The following is a 14,602-nucleotide window of genomic DNA, read 5'->3' as shown; positions in this document are numbered from 1 at the left end:
CTGTCCAGTCTTTGTGTCCCCTGCACATCACTGAGGTGTAGCACTGCCCTCCCTGGCTCATCATAGGGAATTCTAATAAAGAATGTCTGCTTAGCTTTCAGGGAGGGCTGGTGATGGTCACACACATGCACTAAATATTAAAATATTTGGCTGCAAGACTAAAATATGCATCAATCTCATATAATGTTGACACCCCTTTTGTGGAGTTAATGAGAATAAATGCAGACAAAAAAAAGAAGGATTACAAACATGGCTGCCTCCATCAGCAATCTGTAATGTTATAGTGTGCTCTACCAGCATATATCAAACAGGAGCTTCAAGACAAATCAACACAGCTGTTACATGAACAAAGCCTTAATACATGTTCTAACATGTCCCAGACCAATATCCACAAGCCATACAGTGTTTAGGGTCCTCATGTCATCCCATGTAGCAGTGGTTGAAGGATTTATAGGAGCTGCATGTCATTTTTACTCTATAAATTATACCTTATGTATAATTATAGCAGGACATATCAACCGGCAGAAGGTGCGTCGGCACAAATTTCTTAACAATTTTCTGTGTTAAACATTGTTCCTACTCGTGAATTCTTTTTTTTTTTTTTTTTTTTTTTTTTACAGCCATTAATTATGCATGTTACACCACCCACGGGAGCAAAGAAACCCAATGACCAGTTTTATATGCTCAATCACTAAGCTGTTGTTTTGTTTTTAGCCTCTTGCTCCATGTCCAAACTCCAAGGAGTCTATGGCTGTATTTGAGCAGCACATCAGGGTGGCTCAGGAGTACCTTAAAGTCCAGTCAGAGATTGCTCACCTTGTTAGGACAAAGTAAGTAAAGCTGCTTATTGTATGCCATTACCTTTAACCACACTGTATACATGTTTTGGGATTTTGTAATAATACACATGATTTCAGCATGAATTCAAACTCAACTACATTAAATCCATTTCATCATCATTCATTTCCATGTGATCTTCAAAAGCAATATTTATTTTTGTAGGATCATTATGGTAGCTTCAACTCACACAGGGGTCTTGTATGTTTGATCAGTTCTTCATTAACATGTGAATGAAAAGTAGCAGACACCATTTCAGAACATGATACCTCTTTTTTATTTTGTTTCTACCCATTTGTTATTTAGAATATATAATTCAGCTCCAGCCTGAATTAGTACATGTCATAATCAGTTTTTTCTTGGTGAGCTCTATGCCTTACTACAGTACATGAAAAGACGCAGTACCAGTAAAGTGCAATATGAATGATGAAATATGTTGTAATAACGCTGAAAGCTAAGGCCCATTGCCTAAAGAAGCTGAAAATACTACAGTCCTACCTGTATCCACTGAAACATATAAAATGCATTGCACTGCAGAAACAAATGGAAACTGAAACATAACTGTCAACTGGTTGAACTAGGAAGTTGAGGGCATTTCGAACAGAAAAGCACTTTGGGACCAAAATAGCTGGAAACTTAATTTTTTTGGCTAAGCATAGGGTCTTCAGAATAACTTAACGCTGGTTGTCTAACCAGGACACTCACTTCTCCAAAACTGTTAGAGTAAATTATTAAGCAAGCTTTATTACTCTGCCAAGGAACGCAGTGGAGTTATGTGACGATCGGCGTACGTTTGTCTCAATGTCCTTCTGTTATTCCATCTGTGCGCAACATTACGGATTTGGGTGAAATTTTCAAGGAATGTCAGAAATGACACAAGGACCACATCATTAGATTTTGGCAGTGATGCGGCTTGTAGTCTGGATTCACGGATTTGTGAATCCAGACTGATTTCTGTATCATTGCAAGATAGCGGCATTGTAACTATGACAAGTGAACTCTACCAGCTGCCTGCTGATTATCTCAGATGGCTTTCCTCCTACAAATCGACCACTGCGGACTTATTGGGACTTATCCCTCAGGGTTCTGTCTTAGGACCAATACTGTTCACATTATACATGCTTCCCTTAGGCAATATTATTAGGAAGCACTGTATTAATTTCCATTGTTATGCTGACGACACTCAATTGTATTTATCTATGAAGCCAAATGAAACTAATCAGCGAGCTAGACTGCAAGATTGTCTTAAGGACATAAAGACCTGGATGACCTATCATTTCTTACTACTAAATTCAGACCAGACTGAAGTCATTGTATTTGGCCCCAAACATCTTAGAGAATTGCTTTCAAAGCATATAGTTACTCTGGATGGCATTACATTGGCCTCCAGTACTACTGTGAGGAACCTCGGTGTTATCTTTGACCAGGACATGTCCTTTAACTCACACATAAAACAAATCTGTAGGACTTCCTTTTTCCACCTGAGAAATATTGTGAAAATCGGGAACATCCTGTCTCAGAGTGATGCAGAAAAACTAGTCCATGCATTTGTTACTTCTAGGCTTGACTACTGTAATTCCTTATTATCAGGTTGTCCCAATAGCTCTCTGAAACATCTACAGCTGATCCAAAACGCTGCAGCCAGAGTACTGACGGGAGTTAGCAAGCGAGATCATATTTCTCCTATATTGGTTTCTCTTCATTGGCTTCCTGTTAAATCTAGAATAGAATTCAAAATCCTTCTTCTGACATATAAAGCTCTTAACAACCAATCTCCATCATATCTTAAAGACCTGATAGTACCATATTACCCTAGCAGAACTCTTCGCTCTCAGACTGCAGGCTTACTTGTTGTTCCTAGAATCTCTAAAAGTAGAATGGGAGGCAGAGCCTTCAGTTATCAGCTCCTCTCCTGTGGAACCAGCTCCCAGTTTGGGTTCTGGAGGCGGACACCCTCTCTATTTTTAAGACCAGGCTTAAAACCTTCCTTTTTGAAAAAGCTTATAGTTAGGGCTGACTGGGGGACCCTGAGGGGGTGAGCTGGTGTTTTCATTTGCAAAACTGACTTCCCCTCTTGACGTCCCTTTAGTTTGCCCCTAGTTATGCTGCAATAGGCCTAGGCTGCTGGGGAACCTCTCTTGATGCATTGAGCCCTTCTCTAACTACCTACGTATTTACTATATATACCATTATTGCATTACATTCACTCTGTTTCTTTCTGTGTCCTTTCTCCAAGTGTCCCTGGTCCCAGAGCTGGATGCTTCAGATGTGTGGCTGTGTTTTATGGTCCTTGTGTCCCACCCCCCACCTCTCTATCTCTACCTCTACACCTCTATCTCTACCCCTCTACCTCTTCCCCTCTACCTCTATCCCTCTATCTGTATCCCTCTATCTCTACCCCTCTATCTCTACCCCTCTACCTCTTTCCCTCTATCTCCATCCCTCTATCTCTACCTTTATACCTCTTCTGTCCCTCTCAAGCCGCCCGGCCAGCAGCAGATGGGTCCCCCCACATTAGAGCCGGGTTCTGCTCGAGGTTTTTTTCCCTGTTAAAAGGGTGTTTTCCTTGCCACTGTCGCCTTTTGGCTTGCTCTGGGGGTCAGGCATTTGGGTTCTGTAAAGTGTCTCAAGACAGTTTGACTGTAATTGGCGCTATATAAATAAAATTGAATTGAATTGAATTGAAATTATCCGTCCGACATCATACAAGGAATAATCGATTATATTGTGGAGGTGTTTCCGAGTCCCATCAGTTCCCGCTGCATATTTAGGTCACGTGATTCAATATCCGTACATGATGTACACATGCATAACACCCGCCTGTGCTCAACGCAAGGTCATTTTGTCTGTGGATACATGTATATTAAATGGCCACATTCTATAGTGCTGTGATTTCTGATCATTAATAACTAATAAACAAATGCTGCATTTCTAAAAAAAAAAAAAAAAAAACCAAACAAAAAAAAAACGCTGAATTTCCATAAATAAATAAATAAATAAATAAAATGCTGTATTTCTCACAATGCCATATGGAGGAATGAACAGCCTTGGCGGAGTACTGCACTTTCTTGTCTTGATAATTTGATCAGAGATATGATGTTTATACAACTACTTTCTCACTTAAAAAATTTTGAAACTACATTTTTTTCATCCCAGTAACAGTAGTATTTACAAGAAACTTCTTTTACCTTCCTCGGTCTTTGCCACTGGTTGGTGCGAAATGCATCATGGGACATTCAGCTGTCCCAAATCCGAAAATATGTAAATAAGGCGTTCCTTGCTCCTCCCCTCAGGCTCCTCCCCTCCACGCCAAAAGAGGGACTTTGAAATGTTGTAAAAAAAAAAGTGTATCTGAAAGCACAGACATGAAGAAAAACTCTTAAAAATGTAATTTTCAATGACAAATTCTGTTTTTTTAAAAATGACAATCCTTTTTCAATGACAAATTTTATTTTCAATAACAAATTCTAGTTTTTTTTTTTTTATTGTCAACCTATACTGTCCCTCTTTTAGCTCCATAGGTTCACACCTGGGACTCTGTGTTGTGTCTGTTTTTCTGAGCATTTGTTGTAACATTTTCCTGTTTAACATTACATTTTCATGACATAATCCGTGTCATTCACCTCACCTGTCATTTTTAACTTAGCCTTGTATAGCAAAGGGCTTACATGCATTAAAAAAATAATAACAATAATAACTTTACAGATGCTTAGACCAATGACTGCTAAAAAGCAATGCAAGATTGTAAGAAATAAGTTGACAATTACAAGACAAGCCAAGATAGAATATTATAGTAAAATGTTAAAAGAAAACAAAAATAATGTCAAAGATAATTAATAATTAAGAGAACATTCTTAACAATGTAATATAAAATAAACCTGTGTCTAGTCATTTAATTTTTGCAGATGGTAGGGTTTTTAAATAATCATGAATAAAGTGGTAAATTTAATTTGCCTTATCTTCCTTAATCTTAATTACTGAATTACATACATACAGTGTGAAAAGAGTAGGTTTAACTTGGGTAAACAGCTATTTCAGACCTGGGCATCGTACGGCCCGCGGGCCACATCCGGCCCACCGGATGACCCTGACTGGCCTGTATGAGGTCATTGGAAAATATTAAAAGTCAATGCAAATATATATCATCACAATGCATGCAAGCAATACGCCTGCACTGCTTTTATTTTGAAAGATCTGCTAAGTTACCGTTTTTAGTAAGTTAAGTAGTTACAAATCAAAAAGACAAGGGTGCCCAAATTCTTGCACTGCCTATTTTTCACATCTTTTTTCATTTCATGCAACTTAATATTGCTACACTGAAAAATCTTTGTCTGGAAAATATCCCAGTACTTTCCTTTTATTATTAAATGAATGGCATGCCACTGTGATCATTTTCTGTGAAGACAGAGTAAGAGATTTGCCTAAACTTTTCTTATACCACTTTATATATAAGTTTGCTGGTTATACATTTGAGTGTATGACGACTGAATGTGAACTCTTAAGCCTTCTTTTTTAGGGTATAGATATTTTCATTTGTATACCAGTTACATATGAAGTGTCACCAATATTCAGTTTATGTTGTTTGCAGATTTTTTTGTTGTAAGCTCTAGAGGGAAAATGCTGTAAATAGTCAAACCAAAAAAAAAAATTTAAAAATGAAGTTACTTTCAAATTTCAACAAAAGGATGATAAAGTATTGCTGTCTCTAGATCGAGTTCAACACTCACTGAACTATACTAACAATTTTGGAAAGATAAAGAGCATTGTCAGCAATTTTCAGTCCTCTTGTAGTTTTATTGCTAACTACACCGAATAAAACACATGAGCAACTGAGACATGAAAGGTTTGTCAAATAAGCTGTCTTACAAGTGTGATCTGATTTTCTCCTTTTCAACCTGTGTAATCAAATTCACATAAACCATCCATAGACTGTATAGAAAGAAACCATCTCATGAGTTTATGACCAACAATGCTATATGTCTGCATGTCCTGTTTTGCAAGTAATCATTATTTAAACCTCACAATGTCTCCGCTCTCCTAGCCCAGTGTTTTGCATTAGATGGCTTCATCATATGATCTTTGTGATTTTTTCATAATTCTTTCGATCTTCTGACTGTGTGTTACCTTTACCTTTGAGTCCATGTGTTAGTATACTTCCTTATAAAAACCGTTACACAGTATATTTCTTTGTAAACTACATTGTATCCACTTGGCCGGTTTCTGTGCAGTGTCCCTGACTGAAACAAAGTCAGAAGACTTTGGTTTTGGTCTATGCATGCACAGTGATGGTAGTACTATACAACCCCATTGTGGTAACAGGACTAAGAGTATTTTAAGCATGCAACTCCCCTTAAAACTACAAATTGTTGTTTTTATATTTCTGTTTGCATACAGTATAATAAATCAGTTACCTCCAAACCCCCTTTCCAGGGTTTTTTACTTAGCTAAGTTAAGTTAAACTTGTCTTTCTGTTTCTTATTGTTTCTACTCATCTCACAAACACAAAGAAAGCAAAATAATATGTGTATTTCCAAAAATGTTAAACAAATATTTTGCAAAATATTAACTAATTGTGTCCAGTTAAAAATTGATGACAATGTAATTATACCGGTAGATACTTTCTGCTTTTCTTTCTTTTTAGACAGGAGCTAATGTCTGAGCTGGAGCAGGACCAGAGGGAGCAGCAGACTTCATCTCGACTCATTGAGGAACATAGCAAGCTGCTGGAGGAAAACAGCAACTTGTCAGCCTACTGCCAGGGCCTGAAGAGCAAACTGAGCCTGATCAAGAGCCAGAACCAGCACCACAGCTAGGACAGATCGATGGGCTGCAGCAGACAAGCCACATCTCTGCTTTTGCTTTTACTCTAGTCTTTTCAGCACTGCCTTTTTCTGTGATGGATCAGAAGAATCAGTTTAGGAAAGTTCATTATCATGAGAAAATAAGACTCGCTACAAAACAGGTATCAAGACAACATTAGAATTAAATTGTTAGTTTGAGATTACAGTTTTTACAATATATTTAAAGGTCTATTTTTTTGTAATGAATTATAAAATAATAGTAGTGTGATATTTTGGGGGATATATGTTTGTAGCAACAGCATCTTAACTTTAATGGTGCTGTATATAACATTTACAACCACTGGATGCCACCAGAGCTCCAGCATCTCAGACTAGAACAAAGGGGTGTTAGAAATGCAGAAAGGGACTGGCATGCATGTACGGCTGGATACAGAGCAGAGAAGTTCTGATTCCAACATACAAAGAGGGACTTACGACTTCCATCTCTGCAAAAGACACCATTACCCCACTCTGTCTTTATGGAGCAGAAAGCTGTTTGTTGCTACTTTAGTGCTCAAAATCTCACATGTTGAACGTTTCAGCCTCTGATTGATATCAGTCTGTAGCTTAAAGGATTAAGGGCCATGACCGAATAGGGACCCAAAGTTGTGTCAGCTTAGCAGTGGTAGTGACTCTATTATGTTCATTCTGATGTTCTGTTTTATCTCGGATACCTGTCATGCAGTGTAACATCTGCCTAAAGCAGTCGATATTAGCCTCAGACTTTCTAAGGCACCCTTTCCTTAAAGCCTTCTCTTCTGATTAGCAGGTTTTGCTGAATTCCTTTGATTGTGAGCATAAACTCACCCTCTTGCTGGAGTAGGTACCTTCGGCCTGCCACATACAGTGTCATGTATTTACAGATTGCACCATACATTGCCACCCCTTTCACATACGCATTCTATTCTGTTAATCTGATGACAACTAAACGGTCCAGCTGCATGTGTGAATGCACACGTTGGTTGTTTATCCATAAGTCATGGCAGCAATCTTACTAGGCAGGACCTTCAACTTTCAACACGGCACAAATATGAACTGAGCCACCACATTAAAGAGCAGCGGTACTTTGAGTTGTGTGAAGCAATTTTAATGATTTTTCCACATTTCAGCATCAATATTCATCCAAAAACATCACAGAGATGCCTAATACACAGTTTATGTGCAAATAATCACAGCACACCTTTTTCATACACTTTGCTTCACAATTACAGCTTAAAGAATAATGAAACTCACCAATAATCAATGTAGTCTGTGTTTTTCTCCACAAGATGTTAAGCGTCGCTGAAGTGTATTTCTTCCAGCTGTTTGACACTATTTCCTCTAAAATCTAAATGTATTGATTAGTCTCATGTGAATGACAAATATCGTGTGCCTATTGCTGCACTCTCCAGCAGTGTGGGTGGTATGTCTGAATGCAGCCTTGAGGACCATTAACGGATAAGTGACCTATGTGTGAAAGGGGGCTTAAATGACAATGCCGTCACATAATCAGACTGAATAACCCAGCAATGTTCCATGTTGCATGCCTGAAAGGGGCTTATGACTAGCAGTACAAACAAGTGCTCATTTTGATTGTGCAATTGTTTGTGAACAGTAATAGATCTACATCTAATGGAATGTAAATGCCTTACTTTGACATTTTATTTCATGTCTGTTTGTGTAGGGATTGTAAGTTGTCTACACTCATAGACCATTGGTGTTAGTATGTGTTTATATGGGTGAAAGAGAAGCACATTGTAAACAGCTTTGTACAACCTAACATAGGTTAAAAGGTGCTATATAAGTATGAACCAATTACAATTTCACAATATACTGTTGTAAACAAAAGTGTGAATACTCTTGTCAAGACCAAGCATGCCATGACAGTCCAGTGCAGAGTTTCCAATGCGTCTTGTAACTCTTAATTTTGTATGAGGCAATCATTGAAACACGTCTTAGTAACAAGAAAAAAAAACATGCAATGTGGTTCTTTCATTTAATCATTATAAGTCTTTTGGAAATATGACTAAATCTGTTAAGTCAAAAATATAAATACAGCAACTATCAGCTTTGGTAATGTAGGAAGTTGTGTTAATCAAATTTCTTGGTCGTATGGCCTCTTAACTTCTCGTGATTACAATTGACTACAGCTGCTGACTTCTGAGCCAATTTAAATAGGATCAATCTGATACACTCATGACTAGTGCTGGGCGATATGGAAAAAATCATATATCACGATATGAATTATTTGATATCACGATAATGATATATATCACGATAAACCACAATAAAGTATGTTTTCAGTTATTCTCTGAAAAGTTTGACAAAAATTTCATTGCTTACTTTTCTCCATGAAACTTCAACCTGTTGCTAGGGCTGGACCCGAATATCCGAATATTCGGTCCCGATGGTGGTATGTGGTATTAATTTTGAGATCCGAATATTCGCGCCCCCCTACCTCCACCCCCACCCCCGTCGGGCGTTACAAACCGAGCCAAAAATTCGTCTCTTTCCTCCGATAGCTCAACGCCTCTGACCTCTCGGACCGAACCAAACCGAATATTCGGGTCGTTCCTCTGTCCGTCCGTCCGTCCATCCGTCAACGCCCCCGCCGCCGCCGCTGCCGCCCCCCGGACGTTACAGACCGAATATTCGTCATTAATAGGGCCCGAATATCCAGAACCCAGAAACTGCTATTCGGGCCAGCCCTATCTGTTGCGCGTCCATCGTTCAGCACTGATGAGTTAAGTAACATAAAGCTTGTCGTAAACCCGCGTGAGAATCAAAGAACGTAAAGCAGCGTCATGTCGCAAAAACCACAAGATGGAGTTTCTTTGCGAAAAATCTCTTTTTTATTCTTCTTTATTTTCACTTATATAAACTTAGAGTATGCATAGTGACAAGAAAACACTAATACAATCGTCGCAGGCTATTTAATGATATATTTGCTGTAATAATTGATAAAATTAGGTGGGAAACGATAGAAACGATAGAAGACAAATGGCACGATAGACACTTTTCTATCGTTCTCACGATATGTATCGTCATATCGCCCAGCACTACTCATGACACACTGCTACAGACACAAACACTACAGTGGGAAAGTCTGAGGAGCTCAGCAAATACATGAAAAGGCAAATCACTGACAAGTCAGGAAAGCCACTTGTAACCATAACAAAGCAGCTAAAAATCCCAAAATCATTTGTGCAAAATATTGTTTGAAAGTATATAGTGCAAGTATATAGTGTGTGACACAGTTGTGTCACTGCCACAATCAGGAAGAAACCCAAACTGTCACCTGCTGTGGACTGACAGTTGGCCAGAATGGTCAAGAGTCAACCCAGCATCACAAAAAAGCAGATCTGCAGTAAATTAGAAGCTGCTACAACACAGGTGTAAATGTCCACAGTCAGGTGTGTTTTACATCACCATGAGAGGCTACCCTGCAAGAAAGAAGCTCTTTCTCTTGAAGCAGCACCTTAAGGCTCAACTGAAGTTTGCTGCCAATCACATGGACAAAGAAAAGGCCTTCTGGAGGAGCTTCCTGTGGTTGGATGAAACAAAAAATGTGCCATTTGACAACAGCAAGAAGTTTGTTTGAAGGGAGGAAGGTGAGGCCCTTAATTCCAAGAACACCATAACTATTGTCAAGCATGATGGTGGTTATATTATGCTCTGGGGCTGCTTTGGTGCCAATGGAATCGGTGCTTCACATAAAGTAAGTGTTATACTGATGGAAGATTACCTCTAGGGCTTCTTAGACTATCTTTCCCAACTTCCTGCTTTAACCCCATCACGAATCTGTGGACTGTGCTGAAGAAACAAGTCTGTGTCAGAAAGCCAACAAGCTTAGTTCACCTGCACCAATTCTGTCAAGAGGAGTGATCAAAGATACAACTAGAAGCTTGTGGACATCATGGAAACTCAAGACTGCCATGATACACATTGTCTTAAGTGAACAGCGTAGCAAAAAGTATTGGCTGTCCAATAAGTATGATATATTTTTGCGCATTTGTCACAAATGTTTCAGATCAAATCAATTTTAATATAAGACAAAGATAACCCAAGAAAACACAAAATGCAGCTTGCTTGCAGTTTTGATTAGTTAATGACATATTTAATTAATTATTTAATGATGTATTTATTTAATAAAACATTTAAGTATTTAATTCCAATTTTAATTCATTAATGACATATTTGATTTCAATTTTATTTAATTAATGCCATATTTAATTAATTATTTAATGATATATTTATTTATTTATTTAATTTTGGCACTTTTAGTCCTCCATATACTTCAGCCAGTCCATGAACAACAGAAAACACAGTTTGCCTTGTACTCAGTGCCCATTGAGTCTTCCCACTCACGTCTGTACATTTGCAAATGTTTTTGCTTCTTTGAGTGAGTGGAGTTTCGGTTGTAGAAGTTTTTAAACGCGCGGATGCAGCGTCTGTAACCAGGCAACCAGAGACAGGAGAGACAGGAGCAGATCGGACAGGTGTCGTGCCAAAGTAGTTACCCCCGTCAGAAAGTGTATCCCCTGCCGCGGGAGCGCGCATGCATTCGGAAGGGTGGAGCTATAATTCTGTGTTTAGATATCAGCGTAGTTTATGAATAAAACAAAATGTGGATTGTTACGATCACGCTTTGATTGTCAAACATGTTTGGTAATTTAGCACATGACAGTTCAACCTAAATAAATGCTTTTGCTATACATCGCGTGTTGCCTAATTAATAATATTGATAGCGCTGCCTAATAATGTCTTTTCCTTCTCCTTTTTGTAATAAAGTGTAAGCGATCACCCTACTGACTAAACGTAGGCTCAATAGTCTTTGGGTGGGTACTAGATTCAAACGCGCTATAATTCACTCTTTAGATCAATCTGTCCAACTTCTGATACAGTAAAATCAACACCACTGTGAGCATTTTAACACACTGCATTTGCTGCAGCACTGCCAGCAATAGTTGTTGCTGTAACTCACTTTCCACAGGCTTAGCAACACCTGTGAATTAGGACTAATTTCATTAATCACAGCTAAAGTTATAAGGGAGTACAAATTATTTCAGCCTCATTCGCTGGACCTGCCAGAAAATGTAACCCCCTCTATATTCTTCAGGTGATGTACTAACATCATGTGGTTTATTCTGCAGACATTTGTGGTCATGCACAACAAAACTTGTGAATTAGGACTAATTTCATTAATCACAGCTAAAGTTATAGGGGGGTACAAATTATTTCAGCCTCATTCGCTGGACCTGCCAGAAAATGTACCCCCCCTCTATATTCTTCAGGTGATGTACTAACATCACGTGGTTTATTCTGCAGACATTTGTGGTCATGCACAACAAAACTTGTGAATTAGGACTAATTTCATTAATCACAGCTAAAGTTATAAGGGGGTACAAATTATTTCAGCCTCATTCGCTGGACCTGCCAGAAAATGTACCCCCCCTCTATATTCTTCAGGTGATGTACTAGCATCATGTGGTTTATTCTGCAGACATTTGTGGTCATGCACAACAAAACTTGTGAATTAGGACTAATTTCATTAATGACAGCTAAAGTTATAAGGGGGTACACATTGTTTCAGCCTGCTTTTTTCTTACTGCAAAATTTGTTTTACAAAATGCTCAACTTATAAAACTATTTTTAAAAAAGTAAGTACTGTTACATAAAAAAGATGCATCTTGCAGAAAAAAGGAAATACACTTTAATACTATACAGTTAAAACGTCTCTTAAAAGTACTCAGCTTACCAATAACTTATATAAATAACTACACAATCACCATTTGTTTTTACGAAAAAAGCATATCCAGTTGAAGAGAAATAACAAAAATAACAAACACAACTAACATACTGGTCCAACTATTTAACAATTACAACTCTAGATACTATTCATCCAGCTAAGGACTTTAACAAGCAAGACAAACAAAATCCTCTTCTGCTGGTGGGCCTTGAACACACATTTGGTGGAACCACCGCAAACAAACATCACACTGAATCTGAAAGACATAGAATCCAGGTTTTAAAAAAGATGTCTTTCAAGAAGCTGTACATTGTTATTGTTGTGTTATTGTTGCAATCAATTCAACAAATATTACTTCAAGTGGAGCGAAGGCAGAAATAAAACAATAGTCCTAGGTAGAACAGAAGAATCTAACATAAGCATTAAAGACAATTCCCATTATCAAAAGAGTATTCCATTTCAGATTTAGAGTTGACTGTTACTGAATAGCTCAAGTTACCCAGTTCACATCGGACTCATGTTCCTGTTCCCCACAAAAGTGGCATCTGTCTGTCAGGTCATCTGTGAAAAAAAAGAGGACAGAAAAAATAAGAGCATGTGTGATATTGTCATGCATCAAAATTTGCTTAATATTTAGGTAACGTGAGAGTATTTACTATGATACAGTTGTAACATTTTTACAGGATTTTTATGGACAAGTCTATGAAATACCAAAATATCTCCTACCAGTTTCCAGGAGAAGAGTAACAGCAATTTCTAGCCTGTGTCTGTTTATGGCCTCTTTCGTGGCAGGAAAACTGGTGTCTTCCTTTTGCAACAGACATTCTGCAAACTGAAAAAGGCATTTTAACATAACCTTAAGCTATCCCTCTTAGTAATTATGAGCTTATATGTCACCATATAGAGATATTAATCTGCTGTAACTTAATAACTTCTGAGTTTTAGATATCTCAATAAAGCGTAATATTATTTGTCTTGGGGGAAAAAAACAGGACAGTCGTGTTACAATACAGAAATTTGAGGATGATGACATTACTCTGCAAAGCAAACATACCTTCAGTGCAAAGACTCCACACGATGTACTGTCAGATTGTTGTGTGTGTTGTACAGTACCGCATGTCCACCTTGAAAAGTTGCAGCCTTTTTTTCGCATGAAAGCCCTACAGAAATAAAAGATTAATTTCTAAATTGATATTACATAAATGTGTGCCAATTTGTAGCGATAGTTGACATGCCTATTACCACGCTTTTAAAACAAGTATCCTCACCTTGTTGTGTTCAAACATTTTTTAATTGCTTCCTTCGACTCCCCCAGCGAATCCAAGTACAAGGATTTTTTTTCTTGTGGGTAGATGACCTACAAATAGTTTTCCCATGAAAAAAAATTAATGAGACATTATTTCTTCGCCTACTCTATTTTATACCAAGCACTGCATTAGTATGTTTACTCTTTTTATATTATGTTTTATTTATAATTTTTTTTACCACAAGTGTCCAGTGATGATGCTCATTTACAATTCCCAGAATAATGTCGTACTCCAGGGGTTTAATCTAAAATTGAATGGAATAATAAAATGGAATAATTTGATACAAATATGAATTGCACATTAAAAATCTATTAGAAATGTGGATTCCTACAACTAAACAGTTTCAAGCACAGTATCTCTTGACATATGTGAAATAAAGATTTACAATAGATGTATTTGGAATCTTGAAAGCATTAGCTTTCCATTTAGCTTTGACATTTGAAATATATTGAAATCTTAGGGAAAATCCATAACATTCATAATACCAATGCTTACCTTGAGTCTCTGAGTCCTTTTTTGCCACATTGCAGTCATAGCAAATGAATCAATGAATGCTGCTTTTGCAGGATTCTGGCGATTGTGTTCACGCACTATGACTGCCAAATATGCATTGATTACCTGTAAGAAAAATTAAGCCACATAAGATAGTATTTTTTTTTTAACATAAAAATACATCTGTGGATGTTCTCAGTCATCCAGGTCATGATAAGTCTCAAGCAAGCATAAATTATGGCAACTGGACTAACCTCGTGTGAGTCGAAAACGTTTCACCTCTCATCCAAGAGGCTTCTTCAGTTCTGAAAGCCTGGTGGGGAGTACCAGATATTTATCCACCAGGAGGGTGGTGGCAAAAACAAGTGGACAAAGACCCGAAACCAACAGACTCGTTA

General features: G+C 37.8%; 2 protein-coding genes across 4 annotated transcripts in view; one reads left to right on the top strand and one right to left on the bottom strand.

Moving 5' to 3' along the window:
* The window catches only part of LOC111586302 (mitogen-activated protein kinase kinase kinase 7-like), a 28,708-nt gene extending 19,971 nt beyond the window's left edge, over positions 1-8,737 (top strand). The window contains exons 13-14 of one of the 3 annotated variants that reach the window (XM_055006136.1): positions 715-830; positions 6,479-8,737. In XM_055006136.1, coding sequence (XP_054862111.1) covers positions 715-830; positions 6,479-6,650 — 288 coding nt within the window. In that variant the 3' untranslated portion in view covers positions 6,651-8,737. Of the gene's footprint in view, positions 1-714; positions 831-3,073; positions 4,637-6,478 lie in introns of those variants that run through there. The other 2 variants (XM_055006135.1, XM_055006137.1) reach the window with 2 other exon arrangements.
* Positions 8,738-12,489: 3,752 nt separating this feature from the next.
* Positions 12,490-14,350, bottom strand: LOC129347710 (sentrin-specific protease 2-like). The gene is made up of 7 exons (XM_055005622.1): positions 14,208-14,350; positions 13,891-13,956; positions 13,674-13,762; positions 13,460-13,565; positions 13,132-13,237; positions 12,905-12,966; positions 12,490-12,661 (listed from the first exon to the last, which is right to left on the bottom strand). Exons 1-7 carry the CDS (start codon positions 14,244-14,246, stop codon positions 12,572-12,574), a joined length of 558 nt encoding a protein of 185 aa, XP_054861597.1. The 5' UTR covers positions 14,247-14,350; the 3' UTR covers positions 12,490-12,571.
* Between the last annotated feature and the right edge of the window lie 252 nt (positions 14,351-14,602).

Source organism: Amphiprion ocellaris, chromosome 20 (assembly GCF_022539595.1).
Source record: "Amphiprion ocellaris isolate individual 3 ecotype Okinawa chromosome 20, ASM2253959v1, whole genome shotgun sequence".
Lineage (NCBI taxonomy): Eukaryota > Metazoa > Chordata > Actinopteri > Pomacentridae > Amphiprion > Amphiprion ocellaris.
This window is presented reverse-complemented; position numbering and strand designations above follow the sequence as displayed.

Excerpts from the sequence above, each read along its gene's own strand:
- LOC129347710 (XM_055005622.1), bottom strand. The coding sequence starts at position 14,246 with ATGACTGCAATGTGGCAAAAAAGGACTCAGAGACTCAAG. Across the intron at positions 13,763-13,890 it reads ATCATCACTGGACACTTGTG|GTCATCTACCCACAAGAAAA; the intron begins GTAAAAAAAATT and ends AACTATTTGTAG. Across the intron at positions 12,662-12,904 it reads ATGAGTCCGATGTGAACTGG|ATTCAGTGTGATGTTTGTTT; the intron begins GTAACTTGAGCT and ends TATGTCTTTCAG.